The 19189-nt window shown below is 47.2% G+C and overlaps 1 protein-coding gene across 2 annotated transcripts in view; it reads right to left on the bottom strand.

Annotated features, from left to right (window-relative positions):
• The window catches only part of Il6r (interleukin 6 receptor), a 54715-nt gene that overhangs the window by 8617 nt on the left and 26909 nt on the right, over positions 1-19189 (bottom strand). For both annotated transcript variants that reach the window (XM_055623900.1, XM_055623909.1), the window contains exons 7-9: positions 7705-7748; positions 6659-6734; positions 5691-5790 (exon numbers count right to left, since the gene is read on the bottom strand). In XM_055623900.1, the coding sequence (XP_055479875.1) occupies positions 5691-5790; positions 6659-6734; positions 7705-7748 (220 nt within the window). The remainder of the gene's footprint in view (positions 1-5690; positions 5791-6658; positions 6735-7704; positions 7749-19189) is intronic.

Genomic DNA, 19189 nt, shown 5'->3' with positions numbered 1-19189 from the left:
ACCCACACACTCATGGACAACTGATCTTTGACAAAGATGCCAAAACCATACAATGGAAAAAAGATAGCATCTTCAACAAATGGTGCTGGTCTAACTAGATATCTACATGTAGAAAAATGCAAATAGATCCATACTTATCACCTTGCACAAAACTAAAGTCCAAGTGGATCAAAGACCTCAACATAAAACCAGACACATTACATCAGTTAGAAGAAAAAGTGGGGAAGACCCTAGAACTCATTGGCACAGGAGACAACTTCCTGAACAGAACACCAACAGCACAGGCTCTAAGAGCAACAATCAATAAATGGGACCTCATGAAACTGAAAAGCTTCTGTAAAGCAAAGAACACCATCATCAAAACAAAACGACTGCCTACTGATTGGGAAAGATCTTCACCAACCCTCTATCTGACAGAGGGCTAATATCCAGTATATATAAAGAACTAAAGAAGCTGAAAATCAGCAAACCAAGTAATCCAATTAAAAAATGGGGAACAGAGCAAAACAGAGAATCCTCTATAGAGGAATATCGAATGACAGAGAAACACTTAAAGAAATGCTCAACCTCATTAGCCATCAGGGAAATGCAAATCAAAACGACCCTGAGATTTCACCTTACACCCATCAGAATGGCCAAGATGAAAAACTCAAGTGATAACACATGCTGGAGAGGATGTGCAGAAAGGGGAACCCTCCTCCACTGCTGGTGGGAATGTAAACTTGTACAACCACTCTGGAAATCAATCTGGTACTTTCTCAGAAAACTAGGAATAGCGCTTCCTCAAGACCCAGCCATACCACCCCTAGGCATATATCCAAAAGAGGCTCAAGTACACAATAAGGACAGTTGCTCAACCATGTTTGTAGCAGCTTTATTTGTAATAGCCAGAAGCTGGAAATGACCCAGATGCCCCCCAACTGAAGAATGGATACAGAAATTGTGGTATATCTACACAATGGAATATTACTCAGCAATGAAAAACAAGGAAATCATGAAATTTGCAGGTAAATGGTGGGACCTGGAAAGGATCATTCTGAGTGAGCTGTCACAGAAGCAGAAAGACACACTCAGGACATACTCACTCATTTAGACATATAATATTGGCTAAACCTACTAAAATCTGTACACCTAAAGAAACCAATCAAGAGGGAGGATTCTGACTAAAATGCTCAATCCCCATCCTGAAAGGTAAAAAGGATGGACATCAGAAGAAGAAAACAGGAAACAAGTTAGGAATCTGCCACAGCGGGCCTCTGAAAGGCTCTGTCCTGCAGACTATCAAAGCAGATGCTGAGACTTATGGCCAACTGTTGGGCAGAGTACATGGAATCTTATGAAAGAAGGGGGAAATAGTAAGATCTGGAGAGGACAGGAGCTCCACAAGTAGAGCAATAAAACCAAAAAAATGGAACATAGGGGTCTTTTCAGAGACTCATAGTCCAACCAAGTACCTTGTATGGAGATAACCTAGAACCCCTGCACAGATGTAGCCCATGGCAGTTCAGTATCCAAGTTGGTCCCATAGTAATGGGAACAGGGACTGCTCTGACATAAACTGATTGGCCTGCTCTTTGATCACCTCCCCCTGAGGGGAGAGCAGCCTTACCAGGCCACAGAAGATAACAATGCAGCCACTCCTGATGAGATCTGCTAGACTAGGATAAGAAGGAAGAAGAGGAGAACCTCCCCTATCAGCAGACTTGAGGAAGGACATGCTTGAAGAAGGGGAAGGGAAGGTGGAATTAGGAGGGGAGGAGGGAGGGATTTATGGAGAAATTAAAAATGAATAAACTGTAATTAATAAAAATTAAAATTAAAAAAAAAAACACAGAAACAGACACGCAGAGTTTAGCATCCTCCCAGGCCAGCATCACGGTGAGAAACACCGGCAGCAGCGGGCTGCCTTGCTGGGTTAACTGTGCCTAGGTTCAGCTTACAGAAGGCTGACTACTTGGCTCCCAGACCATCGCCAGAGGTCCCACAACCCCCCGAAGAGCTGTGAGTTTCAAAATCACCTCAAGACTCTATCTTACTGGCCTCATTTACAAAAAGAAAAGAGTGTTCCTTTAAATACGCCAAGAGTCACCTGTCAGCCCCTCAGTCTGCCCTGTGCCAGAGGCTGCCCGTTAGGCGCATAGCATCAGTTCTCTCTCCACTCAGTGGGGAAGGAAAATGGAACTTTTGGCCAGCTGAGGCTGACAGGAGGCAGATCATTCACTCAGCCTGCAGCAACCAGCCGAAGACAGGCTGTGTGGGCCCTGAGCCGTCCTCTACCCTATCCTGTCTTCAGTACTCCCATCCTCAGGTCTCTAGACACCTCTGCCCACCCCACCCCCAGCAGGGAGAGATGGCACACTCTGACAGTGGGGGCCCACTGGGCACGTGTTGACTCATCTGACAGGAAAGTCAATGGTAAGCAGGAAAGAGATAGGCATCGCTCTGATCACAGCCTCCTCAGTGCGCTGTCTGGGCCCGGGTTCAGTAACCATGAGGAAGTCACCTGACAGCACGCAGAAAGCACACGCAGATCTGTCTGAGGTATGAGGGGGGCTCCTGCCCACGGGGCCTTTGGCTGGACACTCTGGACCAGAGCCTCCTCTCCTCTCCTCACTTTGACTTGCTTCTCTATGGCTGACTTGCTGTACTGACCCCAGAGTGGGAGTAAGGTGACCTCCTCCTCAGTTCCATCCCTTGCCTCTTTCACAAGGAAAGGCTGTAAGAGTAGAGCGGAAGCCAATGTCATAGACAAGATTTGGGCATTTTCTTGGGCTTTTTCTGTCAGCAGATTATTCCTGTTCTTGTTATGAGAAATGATTGACAGCTGGCTCTCAATCTGCCATTGGCTCTTGGCATGCTATCCAAGCAGCATCAACAATCTGCAGAATGCTACTTGGATACAGGGAGAGAGCCCAGTAGGGATTCGAAGGGAAGTGTGCCCAGTCACTGAGTGGAATTCTGCCTGTGAGAAGCTTGAGGACACACATACTACACCACAGACTACAAGGCATTCAGACACTCTGACCCAGGAATTCATGCTCTGAGAATATACCCAAAAAATGACTGTGCTGGTGTAAATAAGAATGGCTCCCACAGACTCATATATCTGGATGCTTAGTTACTAGGGAGAGGCGCTGTTTGAAAAGATTAGAGGGATTGAGACATTCCTCCTTGGAGGAAGTGTGTCACTATGGGATGGGATTTGAGGTTTTAAAAGCTCAGGCCAGGACCAGGGCCTCTCTCTACCTCTGCCTGAAAATCAGGATGTAGCTCTTGACTTCTTCTCCAGCACCTGCTGCTGCCATGTTCCCTGCCTCCAATTAAATGCTTTCTCTTATGAGAGTTGCCATGGTCAGGGTATCTCTTCACAGCAACAGAACAGTGACCAAGACAACGATGTAAACATGAGAGAACTTTAAGCATAAAGATAGCCAACAAAGCCAGGCAAGGTGGCACATGCCTGTAATCCCAGCACTGTAGGAGGCAGAGGCAGGCAGGTCTCTGAGTTTGAGGCCAGCCGGCTCAACAAAGTGAATCCAGGACAGCCCAGGCCACACAGAGAAACCCTGTCTCAAAAACAAACAAACAACAAGAACAAAAAAAAAAAGGATAACAAAAAAGATATCCAACACAATGCTGTTTATAAAAGCAAAACATCTTCCAATTACTGATAACAGTTAACCTGGGTTTATGTTCTTACAAGAGAAGCCTATTGCTAATGAATGTGAGGTTTACAAAGTACATAAAAATATTATTTAAAAGGTAGGATTTAGAGGATTTTTTAGAAAATATTTTAAGGGGCTGGAGATAGGCTCCAAGGTTAAAAGCACTGGCTGCTCTTCTAGGTCCTGAGTGCAATTCCCAGCACCACATAGTGGCTCACAGCTATTGGTTCCCTCTTCTAACATGCAGGTAGATATGAAGGCAAAACAGTGTATACATAATTTTTAAAAATTATTTTAAATTAGAGGTATGTGCCTGTGTGTGGGTGTGTGTATGTGAATGCGGGCATCTGAAAAGGCCAGAAGAAGGCATTAGCTTCCCTGGGGCTAGAGTTACAGGTGGTGTAAGCCGCCCAATGAGGCGCTGAGAACCAACTCAGGTCCTATGCAAGAGCATTAAGTGCTCTTAACTGCTGAGCCCAGAATTTATATATATAAAATACACACACACAAATATGCAGAGGGTCTGTAGAGGTAGCTCAGTGGTAGAACACTTGCCTAGCATTTGGTCTAGGTTTGATCCCCAGCACTGAATAATACTGGGTGTGAGGGCAGATACTGTAACCCCACTGAGAGGTAGAGACAGGAAAATCAAAAAGTTGTGATCTCAGCTGCATCACAAGTTTGAAGCCAGCCTGGGATACATGAGACTATCCTAAAAAGAAAAAAGCAGAACAGAGCAGAACTCAAAGACGATCCCTCTAAACATGAAGTGTTGCTGAAGTGCTGCCGAATGCTTGGTGTGTATTTTGTGAAAATCTATGGAGCTGCATCCCGTAACTATTGCCCTGTGCCTGGCTTCAATTGTACAATGGCTGTGACCTTTTTCTTTTCTCTTTGTCAGTACTTAGCAAATTACCTATTATAAAGCACAGTTCTTATTGATCTTTTAAACACCATATGGAAACAATCTGATTTGTTTCTTCCCCCCCCCCCCCAAATCAACTGGAAGGACTGTGGAAGCTTGAATGAGATAACCCCCACCCCCATAGGCTCATGTGTTTAAATGCCTGCTCCCTAGTTAGTGGAACTATTTGGTAAGGATTAGGGGGTACAGCCTTGTTGTAGAAGGTATGTTACTCCTGTAGGGCTTTGAGGTTTCAAAAGAAACCTCGTTGAATGCTTTCTTTTACAAGATATTTTGGTCATGGTGTTTCATCACAGTAATAGAACAAAAAGTGAGACAAAGGATAAACAAGGAAAGTGAGCTTCCTTTCTAAAATATTCTTTCTGAAAAACACTAAGCTCAGTGCCTTTGAGGCCATCCAGTCGAAGGCGATCACACGCAGCGTGGGTGCATATGAGCGGGACGTAGAGGCCTCAGCATGGCCAACACAAGTGTCTAACTTGCAGCCTGCGGGCAGCGTGGTCTCCAGGAGAGCTACAAACACAGCCCAACACAAAACTGTAAACTAACTCAAAACAATGTGAGATCTTTTATTTGAGGACTGGGTCACACTCTGTAGCTCCGGCTGGCCTTAAGCTCACAGGGTTCCTCCTCCCTTAGCCTGGGATGCTAGCTCACCCATCAGCAATTTAAGAAATAGCAGAGATGAGAGCAGTGGCACATGCCTGTAATCCCAGCACTCAGGGAGGCAGAGGCAGGTGGATCTCTGTGAGTTTGAGGCCAGACTGATCTACAAAGTGAGTTCCAGGACAGCCAAGGCTACACAGAGAAACCCTGTCTTGAAGGGAGGTTAAAAAAAAAAAAAAAAAAAAAAAAAAAAAAAAAAACACTATTGGAATGAAATATTGTAACTAGTTCAGAATGATGTTGTTTGTTTGTCCTGTCCTGTGCCCTGGCCTCCAGCAGCACCTGACCCAGGACTCAACATGTGCTGTGGGTTCATCTGCTGAATTAACATGCATGATGAAACCAGTGAGCAAAGCTCCTTAGGTTCTGACAACCATAGGGGCAGAGAGATGAAAACCACAAGAGTGCAGCACCAAGCCCAGGCCCCATCTCACCTCAGGATGATGAAGACACAGAGGAGCAACCCAAACACCAGGCTTCCTCCGGCTACCAGGAACGTGGGCTGGGATATGGAGGAAGATTCTTGCACTGAAGCTGTGGGCAGCAGGGGAGTGATGGAGAAAAGGAAGGGAGGGGATTGAGGATGGCAGGAGAGAAAGAAGAGAGAAAAGAGGGTCAGTCGGTGGGTGCTAGAAGCAGAGGCAGCTCTGGAAGGCAGCAAAACTGCCATCTGGTTGCCAAAGCCAGCTCTGAAGAGCCACTGCAGGCACAGTGACTGCACCACTCATGGGCTCACATGGGCTGATTCCAGCGGGCAGCCAACCCAGGAGCCATTCTCTCCCGAAGTAGCTCTCCTGTATCCTTTACCCTAGCTCCAGGCAGAAGGCATGAGAGACAGAGGCTCTGAGGGCTCAATGCTGGTGGAGCCCCTAGGACTGGGTCAGGAGGCTCAGGGCTCTCAATAAGCATTTGGAAGCCATTTCTCCACTGGGGTGTCATCTCTCGCCTACACCCAACTTGGCACTCAAGCTCCAGACATGCCCTGTCCCTTCTCCTCAGGGCTTTCCATGGATCTCCCTTCCTGCCCAGAATGTCCTGTTCACCTTTGCTAAGCCCGTTTGCTGCCCAGTCCCTAGGAACCTTGATGAGTCCAGTGAGAGACCACACCCATGGCTGGGCCAGTGCAGCTATGCAAAGGAGTTTCCATGCACAGAGCCTTCATTTCAGTCTCCAGAAATAATGTTCCTAGTCTTCTCAGGCATACTGTTAGCTTTCTGATGTAGCCCACTCTTCTCCTGGGCCTCATTGTGTCTTAGTAAACAATGACAATTATGGAGTAACGGAAAGCGAGCTGGTGGTATAGCTCGCTGGTAGCAGGTTTGCCTAGCATGCTCAAGGCCCTTTCATCCTCTGCTAAGACTCCCAAGTGAGCTTTTCTCCTGGCCAGAGGAATACCACTTACCCGGGCTGTTTGTTGTTTCCATAGAATTTCTGTACCAATATTCGTCATCCTCATAGAAATAGTCTTCATCCGAAATCTAGGAGAGATGACCCTCACTGTCAGCCTGCCTGACATTCATTCCCACTTCTGAGTGTCTTCCGCAAGCCATCACCTCCTCTCTGTGTCCTGACCATCCCTGTGTCGGCCATCATCAACCATCTACCTGTCACTGGTGTTAGTCCTGTGCTCACTTTCCCTACCCCAGGTGAAGAGTTCTTGCCACCCATGGCTCATGCCGAAGGCACAGAGGACATGCTCAGGAAACATGGCAGCTGCCTGTGGTCTGTTGCTGGGCGCAGCGGCAGCAACTGGGAAAGCCCATCCTAGCATCTCAACTCCACTTCTTATTAGCTAGCCACCTGACAGGCAAATTTCTGAGTCCAGGTAGACTTATGCTGAACTTCTGCATCTCAGAGGTTTTTACCCATATAGTGGAACGGTGGCCAGCACTCAGCTAGTGTCAGTTTCCCCAAGACCTGCCTGGAGCTTCTCTAGCCTGAGAGGCAAAGACTCACTCGCCTCTGCCCATGAAGGCACCAGAAAGCCCCTCAAGGACAGCTCCTGAGGACATCCCTTCTACGACAGCCCTGTGAAGCCTGCATGTGAAGCCCATACCCCTGCTTCCTTCTTTGTGCTTTGGGGGCAGAGGAACAAAGATTCCAGCTTCTTGTTTCGGGAAGTAAGGACCACCGAGAGGACATAGACTTGGGTGGGAAATTGGATTAGTAAAGGAATTTGTTAAGCAGCTTCAGACGTAATCCTCTTTCAATACTTCATGATACCAGGATGCCACAAGGGAGAACGAAGATAAGTTGAATCAGGGCTCAGACTAAGCCGTTGGTGGTGTCCAAAGAGCTCAGGAGTAGCCACCAGAGCCAGGCAAAGGACGATTTACAGCTTCGAGGGACAGAGAACTGGCCCAGCCATACCTCTAGAAGACCCAGCTGGCACTGAAACCAGACTCTAGGGACCCTTCCTGCCCTGGCCCTTTCTGAAGGCAAGCTCACCTGAGTGGGGTTCCCGAGGATCCCTGCGGGAGTGCTCCTGGGTTCTGCCGGTAGAAGTAAGGGTTGAGTTAGTGACTCAAGGACCCTGGAGCCCAGTCAGATCAACACAGAACATCCCAGTGAGCTGGGTATGGAGGCACACCCGCAATCTTAACACTCAGGAAACTGAGATGGAAGGGGAGCCCCAAATCTGAGAGTAGTACAGGAGAGCCTGTCTCAGAAACAAACATTCAATATAATCTACAATGTTACTGTTTTTCAGAGTAAAATGCTGGGAATAAGGAACTCTGTAACACTAGAGGACTAGCTATGTCAATTATGATAGAGCCATATGAGACAGTAGCCTGGAAAAACATCTGTTGCATGTTACATGATGTAATGTGTATCAAAACATTACACGCACCCACAAATGTACCTGACTATTCTGTATCTACTAAAAATAAAACATCAGGGTTCACCCCTTTAAGCCCAGAACTTGGAAAATCAAAGCCAGCCTGGTCTACGTAGAGCAGCCCAGGCCAGCCAGGCCTACACAATAAGACAGTGTCTCAAATATAAAACTTTGAGGGGGCTAGAGAGATGGCTCAGTGGTTAAGAGCACTGGCTACTCTTCCAGAAGACCCGGGTTTGATTCCCAGCACCCACATGTTGGTTCAGAACCCTCTAACTCCAGTCCATCCGACCAGCCTCTGCAGGGACACAGTGCACAGGCACAGGCAGAACAGCCATAAAATTAGAATGAAAAAAAGAAGAGATAAATCTTTAAAAGTAAATAAAACTGAAAATATATACTTTAGAAAAACGTTGAAGACATAACATACTGTATGGGAAAACGATATATGTATTCTTTAACCCATAGTTCCTGAAACTCATGTTCATATTATCATATATTATAACAGACACACAGGAAGGGGGCCAGGGTACACATCGCAAGATACAAGCACTCTAACAGTAATTCTTTGAGCTCAATTCATAAAATATATAAAAGATCAGTAACTAGTGCCTAGGATGGACCAAGAACAGCCTGATAAAGAAGGATGGGGACAGCTGTGGCAGAAGCCACGTCCTCTTGGGGACTGCCTTCCACAGAAATCCCTGAATTAAGAGGAGGACCAGGATCAAGGCTGAGCTGGGCCTGTGGGACCGGCTCTGAACCTCACTGGGCACGCGATGGAATGACTCAGATTTTCTTGTCATGGCATCATTTTTCCACTAAGAAGTTAAAAATAACACCAAGTATAAAACATTCAGCCCCCCAGATCAGGAGCAGAATAACAGATCACTAAGGGATTGAGGACAGAGTGACCCTGTTTCTGCTTGGGAGAGAATTACAGTGGGTTACACCATCCTCAGAAGGAGAGACAAGCACGCAGCAACACTGGAAGTCTGGAAGAAAGAACCCACCCACCCTCTTCACTGTATAAAAAGGAAATAGGCCCAGAGAAGGGAAGCGATTTATCCAAGTTCACACATCAAATTAACTGAAAACTGAACTTCAAATTGTGGCAAGGACACGCCATCTCATACCTTTCTGCTCCTCCCAAGTTAGCATAAGAACAGTTCAACCCTCAGAAGAGCGTAGGAAGGACAAGCAGAGCACGGGGTCGAGAGGTGCTAGATTAGCAGTTAAAACCAGGAGATGAAGGCAGCAGTAAACAGAAAAATACACCCAAGCACTGCCGGCCATTCAGCCCAGACCCAGGTGAGTTCAACACATGGCATGTTTCAGGCCCCATCCCATCACGACAGGCCTCAGAACCCTGGCAATAAGCCTCATCAATATGTCCCACCAGGGACTGTATACATGTGTGCATGGACGGAATAGCTTTGTGAGACAGGGTCTCTCTATAGCCTATGATAGCTTGGAACTCACTATGTACAGCAGGCTGACCTTTGACCTTAAATTCAATTTTATTTTTGAGACCGGGTTTCTCTGTGTAGCTCTGGCTGTCCTGGAACTTGCTCTGTAGACCAGGCTGACCTTGAATTTCCAGAGATCCACCTGCCTCTGCCTCGGGAGTGCTAGGATCAAAGCTAATTCAATTTCCTTGACTATAGGTCTGAACCACCACATGCTGGGTTCCCACAGTTATGTGCATGTAGGGGGTTAGTTTCTAGTTATTGTTTGGTTTTAAAACAAAGTCCCACATTTTATCTCAGCTGTCCTGGAACTCACTATAAAACTCAAGCTAACGCCAAACTTGGATTGATCTTCCTGCCTTTCCTCCCTTTGCCTCCCATGTGCTGGGATTTCAGGCATAGGACATCATGCCTGGCATTTCTGTCCTTATTGTTTTGATCTTTGAAACACAGTCTCATTCTGGAGCCCAGGCTGCTCTGAAACTCACAGCAATCCTCCTGTTTCAGCTTCTCAAGTGCTTGATTACAGAGGTGAGCCATCACCTCACCTGGAATCCTCCCTTTAAAGGTGGGGCATGGGGCTGGAGAGATGGCTAGTCTTGCAGGGAATCTGTTTGCTCAGTTCCCAGCACTCACACAACTGTCACTCCAGTTCCAGGGGATCCAATGCACTTTCTGACCTCCATAGGCACCAGCATCCATGTGGGACACATACATATGTGCAGGTAAAACACCCATACACATCAAATGAAATTTAAAACAAGCAGGAGACTGCCAGCATATAAGCCTGAAGGACCATCTGCAGAGATCACGGGGGAGGAAAAAATCAGTTCCTGGAAGTTGTCCTCTGACCTCCACATGTGTGTTGTGGTTTGCACACCTACACTCACATATACCACATACTGAAAGTAAATACATTTTTAATTATTTATTTTATTTTATTTTGTGTGAATTGGTATGAGGGTGTCAGATCCCCTGGAACTGGAGTTACAGAAAGTTGTGAGCTGCCAAGTGGGTAAACCCAACCCAGGTCCTTTGCAAGAGCAGACAGCACTCTTAATCACTGAGCCATCTTTCCAGCCCTAAACACATTTTTTTTTTTTTAAATTTCAAGATAGAGTTAGGCTCTGTAATCTCAGCACTCAGGGAGGCAGAGGCAGGTAGATCTCTGTTAGTTTGAGGCCATCCTGGTCTACAAAGTGAGTCCAGGTCAGCCAAGGCTACACAGAAAAACTCTATCTCAAAAAAGAAAGAGAGAGAGAGAGAGAGAGAGAGAGAGAGAGAGAGAAAGAAATTTAAAAAAGAAAGAAATTAAGAAATTAAGAAATTAAGAAAGAAAGAAAGAAAGAAAGAAAGAAAGGAAGGAAGGAAGGAAGGAAGGAAGGAAGGAAGAAAGAAAGAAGGAAGAGAGGGAGGGAGGGAGGGAAGGAGGGAAGGAAGGAAGGAAGGAAGGAAGGAAGGAAGGAAGGAAGGAAGAAAGGAAGAAAACTTAAAGATAGGAAAACTGAGGCAAGAAAAAGGAAAAAAACTTTCTCAAAGTTAGCAAAAAGCAGCAAACCTGTAATTTTTGTATATTTACTTCTGTGTGTGTGTGTGTGTGTGTGTGTGTGTGTGTGTGTGTCCATGCAAGTTTGTGGAGGAAAGAAAACATCAAGCACCCTCCCCTACTGTCATTCGTACTCCTTCCCTCCCCTGCTCTGTCACCGTCTTTGTCCCTTGAGATGGGGTCTTCTACTGTACTTGGAACTAGGCTGACAGCCTGAAGGCCCCAACAACCCTGTCTCCCCCCAGGAAGTGTCCCCTTCGCTCCCAAAGTGGCATTTAAATCAAGCCTATCTATCTCCGATAACGAACATTTTTTAAAGCTTTAAAATATCTACTTTGGATCTGGGGTCCTGAATAAATTGGGCATGGTGACCTGCCTGGGAGACACTCCTTCCATCCTACACTGGGGGGGTTGGAGGCAGGAGGAGCTGGGAAGATAGTGGGGTCCTGGGTGAAAGCCAGCACATAGCCTGCTCTGTAACTCCACTTTCCATGTCACTGAAGGCTCAAGGCTCTGAGAGACAGGTTCTGGGTTTGAGTTTTAGACAGCTGTTAGTACTCCTAAGTGACAAATAACCAAACTAGGGATGAGTTAGGGACTTCCCCAAAGTCACACTGACAAGGGACAAAGCCAGCATTACACGCATGACCGTCTGTCTAACTCCAGATAAGCAATGTGTGCCAGGCGCAGGTGACGCAGTAGGGACAGGTGAGACACCAGGGGAATGGAAGGTTTGAGAAAAGTGCAGAAAAGGCACAAAGGGAAGAAAAAAGTGGGGAAGGGCACACTGAGGAGACAGCAGGGTAAGACCTCCCTGGAGATCAAAGCCCAGAAGACCTCATTCATTTGTTTATTTACTATGTGTACAGCTTTCTGCCTGCATGTACACCTGCACACCAGAAGAGGGCATCAGATCTCATTATAGATGGTTGGGAGCCACCATGTGGTTGCTGGGAATTGAACTCAGGACCTCTGGAAGAGTAGCCAGTGCTTTTAACCTCTGAGCCATCTCTCCAGCCCCCCAGAGCACTTTTTAACCTGCAGAAGTTCCAGCAAGGGCGCTATGGGGAGCCGGAGCTGCAGCAGTCTAAACCATGGGGACTCAGCTTTCTGGGGCAGCCCCAGCCCTGACAGCCACTGTGACCTCCTGCTGAAGGCCCCTCCCCCATCCTTTTCACTTAAAAAAATTAGTGTGCTTAACAGGCACGCAGGAGTCAGGGCTGAAGCTTACCCCCAAGGAAAGGACAGTAAGCCAGGTACGGTGGCCTATGCCTGGAATAAGTGCTTGCTAACGCCTGGTGGGCCTGAGTTCGATTCCCAGAACCCACACAGAGGAAGGGGAGAACCAACACTCACAAGTTGCCCTTTGGCCCCAGAGACGTGAGTAGATTAATAACTACATGAGGCTGAGGCAAGAGGATCTAGAGTTCAAGACTGGCTCAAGCTACATAGCAATAGCAAGTTTCAGGCCAGCCTGGGCTACGCAGGGAGCTTATCTAAAGAACAAATTTAATTCTTTAATTTAACTTGACACAAGTTAGTATCATCTGGGAAAAGCGAACCTCAGCTGACACAAATGCTTTCTGTAGAGGGGCCTAATGGCAAGTCTGTGGGGACATTTTCTTGATTAATGTGGAAGGGCCGGGCAGGTGGTCAGAAAGCAAGCTGAAAAGCCATGGCGAGCTAGCCAGTGAGCACCATTCCTCCAAATCTCTGCTTTGTTCCTGCCTCAAGGTTCCTGCCCTGGCTTCCTTGATGCTGGATTATGACATGGAAATGAAAGCCAAATAAACCCTTTTTCCTCAAGTTGTTTCTGGTCAGTGTTTTAACAAAGCAACAGAAACCAAACTAAGACCAGGAAGGCAGGACGAAAGAGAAAAGGAAGAAGGGAAGGAGAAAAGAAAGAAGGAAGGAGGTACAAAGCTTCCACTCTTCATCAATCAACAAAATGGACCAAGGGACAAAGAACTCCAACAGGCACCAGTGAGTGGAGACCTTATATTCCTCAAACCACCTGATCCATTCCTCTTTCAGCATCTTTAAAACCCGACTGTCTCAGGCCAGGCTCAACAGAAAACACTTTCTGTAACAAAACCAGAAACAATGGAGGAGACATGGCCAGGCTTTCTATAGCCTCCATCGGCCTGACTCTCTTGGTTAACTTACAACCCTGTTCCATACTTTACCTCATGGCTTTCTATGAAGGTACTAGGGGTGACATGGATTTGGACTCCCCTTCACCATTTTCCTCTGTTAATTTTTGTTTCCTAAAGCAGGGAAACTGAGGCAGTGGGCTTATAGACTACTTGCTTCCTCATGCCTTGAAGTACCTACCTCCAGTCTATGTGGTCCCCCTCTTGGAGACTATGACAGAGAGTTAAGAAGTTTTCTTGAAGTATAAAATAACTGTATTATGCATGGCTTCCAACTCCCGATCCCCCTGTTTCAACCAAGTGACGACAGACCACGTCCAGCTCCCTAAATGGCTTTCCTAGCCACTTTGCCTCACATTCCTTTAGAAATGGGATGTAGGGAATCCACAATCCTAGGGCATTCCCTCTCTGGGAGCTCTGGGGAGTCCCTGTCCACAGAAAACTGTGCTGGGCCCACAGCCTTGACGGTGCAGCTGCCACAGACTCCCAAGCTCCTGAGCCCCCTCTGCCAGAGCCACCCATGGCCACCTCCCAGCCCAGTAACAGAACTCTGAGCCATGATCCCATCCACAGAGCATTCCTCACACCCACCACCATATTAAGATCACCACAAAAGATCTTCAAACTACTCACTTCACTCACCCCTCTGGATTCTGGTTCAGCAGGCTCAGGATGGCCATCGGGAGAGCACCTCTGAGGGGTCTCTGGTCCTCCGTCCCCACCCCAACCCCCACTGCACAGGGTTCCCTTTGACCTGTCCCAGCCCATCCCACCTTGCTAACTGCATCATGCCTTCCACTCGTGGTCTATGAAGACTGTTTTGACAGTAGACTCGGAAGCCCCTGAGGGGCCATCTCCACTTCACAGATCCAAGACTGAGGCTTCAGAATGTCAATCACCTTTAACAACAACATCCAACCTAATTCCCATGTCCAACGTGCTTCCTATGACCTCTGTGTCCCAGAGTCCTCAGCTATCACTAAGCTAGGAGCAGCCCAACAGCCAAGGAACTGTTTATGACGTGAGTGGGCCTCACTTCCAACTCTAGCCTGTCTCATTTTACAGAACCAGTTGCCAAGCTCCAACCTATGCCCTGCAGCCTAAGACCCTCCGAGCCCCCTGCCTTGTGCCCCGGGGACCCCATGCAGTCTTAGCCACCTTGATGGCTTAGAGCGCCTGCATCCCACCTCCACACAGGAGCAGGTTGGTCTCTGGCTTGTGTCCTCTGTGTGAGGAGGCAAGGGCTCTGTATAAACTTATGTTGGCCACTTGTGTGTGAAGCCCTTAACTGGGAAATCTAAGACTGCACCCAGGGTAGGCCAGGCGGCCCCCACCCCAACATTCCAGGACACCACCTTCTACCAGAGATTCAAGGCCAGGACACTAGATGGGAGAGGAACCCACCGACCATCCCCTACAGCCAGAGCCTGCGAGTTGGAGCAGCCCAAGCAATGCAGGGCTTTCTGTTCAGAGAGCAGAGCATCCTGGGAGGCTCAGTGAAGTTGCTGCCTGCCTGAGGCAGAATGAGAGCATCCAGGCCAGTGATGGGCTCACATGAGAACGATCTTTCCACCTGAACAGACATCTCGGGAGATAATAGTGAAATATGGCAGTGCATTCTTGTAGGCCCTGTCTCAACAAAACAAATCAGAAACAGCAGGTATTAAAGAAAAATGGACGCTAGGTACAGGGGTAGATACCTGTTGTCCTAGCTACAAGGGGTGAGATGAGAAGACTGAGGCCAGCCTGGGAAATGCACACACACACACACACACACACACACACACACACACACACAGAATGCTAGTGTTGGTGAACTGAAGAGAAAATAGAACCTTTTTAATCCCAGCACTTGGGAGGCAGAGGCAAGTAGATCTCTGTGAGTTTGAGACCAGCAGAGTCTACATTGTGCATTCTAGGCCAGAAACAGTTACACCCTGTCTAGAAAAATTAAAAATAAAAAGAAAGTGGGCGGGGGGGGGGGGGGAGCAATCTTTGTGAACTCTCAAACAAGGTACAGCTGCTACAGAAAACAGCACAACCAGTTACCCTGTGACACTGTAAATTGTCCCACGCCTGTGTGTGTACACAAGGGGACTGAACTCAAGTGCTCAGTGGATGATTCACAGCAGCAGCAGTCACACACCAGAAGGCAGAGGCAGCCCAAGTGTCAAATGCCTGTGCACAGCAGGACCCGCCCCAGCCTCTAGCAGGAAGGAAGCTCTAACCTGAGCCAGTCCAAGTGGACCTCGCAGACACTGCTAAGACAGATGAGTCAGACCCAAAAGGTTTCCGTACAACCCACGTACTTGAGATCTTTAAAGTAGAATGGACGTTGCTAGGAGCTAGGGAAGGGGTGGGATCGGAAGTGACTGCTTAAGGTCCACAGGATCCAACTCTGCAGGATGCAAAAGATCTGGAGATGGAGGTGGAGGCTGACAGGCAGCGTTACGAATGTACTTAACTAAACAAGGGTTAAAATCAGGGCTGGCCTTGCAGGCTCAATCCCCAGAACCCCTGTTAGAACATAAACAGGCATGGGAGGCCCACCCTGTGATCTTAGGGTGGGGAGGTGGAGCCAGGAGCATCCCAGGATTGCTCTGCCCAGCAAGCAGCAGGCCAAGAGGAAAGCTCCCAGCAAAAACTGATGGGGGTACTCAAGGAACAACACAGCAGCTGGACCTCCGGCCTCCAAACACAGAACAAACAGAAGTGGTTACAAGGCGTGGTGGTGAATGCCTGTGATCATAGTTCTCAGGTGACATAAAGCCAATGCTGAATTGCAGAAGACATAATGAGGCCCTTCCTCATACATCTCCTGCAAAACAGTGTTAAAGGTAAATTTTACGTCATGAACATTGCTGTACCATAAAAAAAAAAAAAAAAAAATGTTTGTAAATTGTGGGGTTTTGTTATAGTTGTTTGTTTTAAAAGAGGATCTTACTACGTAGATCAGGCTGACCTTGAACTCAGAGCCTCTGCCTCCACCACATTCAGCCAACACAATTTCTGTGAAGAAGCTGTTTCTGGGCTGGGCCAGGGAAATATATCATTGGTAGAATAGTTTTTAGTGTTTTAGTGTATATTAAGCCTCAGGAAAGAAAACAGGGTTCTAACAAAAGAGCATGCGTGTGTGTGTGTGTGTGTGCATGTATGTGTCTACCATAGTCCATGTCCATGCTATGCAGAAGGTGGTCATTAGCCACCAGACATAGATATTGGTAATTGGGGTCCTCCAGAAGAGCAAATGCTCTTAACCACTGAGCAGTCTCTCCAGCCCCCAAACAGGAATCCTTAAAGCTGCTTATTACAAAAGCACATCACTGGGGCAGAACTGTAACCTAGTTGGAGTGCTCTTGTCTAGTACACATGAGGCCCTGCATTCAATAGCCAGCACCATGTGAAGCAGCTGTGGTGATGCCACTCACCACTCCAGCACTTCAAACATAGAAGCAAGAGAATGGCAGGTTCAACATCATCCTGAGCTCCATAGCAAGTTCAAGATCAACCCAGGCCACTTGAGACTGCATCAAGTAAATGAAGCTGTGGTAACCGAAGGCAAACAACTGTTGGCCTCCATGGGAAGGTGTTCTTTGCACAAGGCCTTAACTTATTATATTGTCTTCCACATTTACCTAAGAATTGTGTCAGGGCTTTCACACACACACACACATACACACACACACACACACACACACACACACACACACTAAGGAGAGGATAACACAATCTAACTTTTAAAATGCTCTGGTTTCAATGGCTTCATTAAATGAGTTCTAGCAGTTAGGTGTGTCCTATCCAAGCTTGGAAGAAGAGAACCCTGTAAGAAAGCCACCTCCAGCTCTTGAGGATTAGCAGCAGAGAAGACCCCACTAAGAGCTGAAGCTGGACCTGACAACCCTGTATCTGACAAAGATGGCAATGGAGGGAGGCCCCAAGCCAGTTCCTTGAGCTCTCCCAAGACAGGAAGGGACAGAAACTCCACAGTAGAGAGCTTGAGAAGAACTGTATCCTCTTTCTCCCTGGAGTCAGGAAAGCGGTGAGAGCGGAATAAGGACCAAGAAAGTGATGTCATTTCTTTCACTTTTTGACACACGTGCCAACATCCTGTTCTTTGTATTTGCCGAAAATGAAAAAATGATTAGTTTGGTCCAAGTCTACTACAGGACTGGAGTGATGTAAGCCTAGAGTGAGCCTGGGCACCATTCCAGAGGAAATGCTGGGGTGTGCGAGGTGTGCTACAGGGTGGTAAACTCTTGTGGACACAGAGAGGCTGCAGGCTTCTACGAAGAAGCGAGCTTGGCTCTCTGCAAGGGAGAGTCCTGCCTTCTAAATCCAAGTCCTAACTCTTCACAGGAAAGTACCAGTGGATAATATCTCAAGTGGGAGCAAAAAAAAGAGAAATCACATATGTTAAATCTGACTTAGCAAAAGAAGTAAAAGCACTCCAAATGGGACTAGGCAGGAAAAGGAACAGCAGCTGATGGGCAGAATCACGAGTCCATTTGTACTTCCTTCCCATGGACATGTATTAATTCACAAAGATTGCAGAAGATGCACATGCCTGTGATCTCTGAAGTTGGGAGGCTGAGGATGAGTTCGAGACCAGCTTGGGTTAGTTACTGAACCCTAAAGCAAAGCAAAACTGCTGAAAATTATTATCTTCATGGAATTTCTGTTTTATCAGAGGCATGTAATGAAAGTTTTGGTTTCTTTAAAAACTCACTTATGTTATGTAAATATGGTTTTGTTTTAATCCCAAGTGTGGTATTTTAGTTTGTCCACAGCTGATAACTGCCTCCTGCGGGGCGTGGTCTTTGTCAGCTGGTAAGGGCCTGCCTCATGGTGCAGAGAAGAGCGTGATCTAGGACTCTGAGGGATACAAATAGGAGATCGCAGAGACAGAGGAGGTGGCAGTCTGGAGAGACTCTAGGTGGCACAGCAGCTTGGAGGAGGAGACTGTTGGCTGTGTTTGCATCGACCTTAAACAGCCAGGGGAAGTAAAGGGGTCCGTGACCCCTCTCCCCACTAATCTCTCTCCTACTTAGGGAGACGCTTTACGAAACCCCAAATAAAATAGAATTTTAAAACGAGCACAACCGAAGCATTAGGCTTGCATCTGAAATACACCCGACACTCAGATCTTGTAGGCTTCATCTTAATACAGTGAAGTATACAGAAGAGAGAAATTGGGTTAATATCTTGATGAAATTGTTGTTGCTTTTCACTGTGTAGCTCTGGCTATCTTAGAACTCACTATGTAGACTAGCCTGGCTGAAAAGTGACAGAGATCCACCTGCCTCTGCCTCCCAAATATTGGGATAAAAGGTGTGCACCAACATGCCTAGCCTGGAATCATAATTTGATATTAGTGGAAGGTGGGAACTGAGAGGAAGCATGTCACTGGCTACACCCTTGAAAGTGACTCTCTGCTTCCACACCCAGAGGTGACAGCTCAGGGCTGTCCCACCTTCTCTACTGTGAGGCTCTGCCTAAGCTCAGCCAACCAGTCCTCTGGAACCCTGAATCCAAAAAACTCTTTCTTTCTTAAGCTGATGCCTTCTGTCACAGCAGTGAGTGGTGATTTCAACAATTCTCCCAAAGCACTATCACCCTATCATTTTCTAGAGATAAATAACAGTCAACTAACCGCACCTATAATTCTTTGGAGCTCCTCCCACCTCCCTGTCTTCACCTCCTCCCTGCAGCCCTCAACTTCTAGCAGGCTCAACTCACCTGCTAGAAGGAAGGAAGAAAGGTAAGGAGAAAAGAGCCCAGTGAGCTCCACCAAACACATGAGTGCAGGTAACCCCCCCTCCCAGGTGTGAGAGCAGCTGCATGAGTGATCAGGTAAGACACACAGACAAGCTGCCAGACTCGGGCAGGTAGAGTGACCCCATACTTGAAAGATGAAGGCAGGAGAATC

This window comes from Psammomys obesus, unplaced genomic scaffold, assembly GCF_907164565.1.
Source record: "Psammomys obesus unplaced genomic scaffold, mPsaObe1.curated_primary_1811, whole genome shotgun sequence".
In the NCBI taxonomy this organism is placed as follows: domain Eukaryota; kingdom Metazoa; phylum Chordata; class Mammalia; order Rodentia; family Muridae; genus Psammomys; species Psammomys obesus.
The sequence above is the reverse complement of the archived record's forward strand: the minus strand, read 5'-3'. Positions and strand labels throughout refer to the sequence as shown.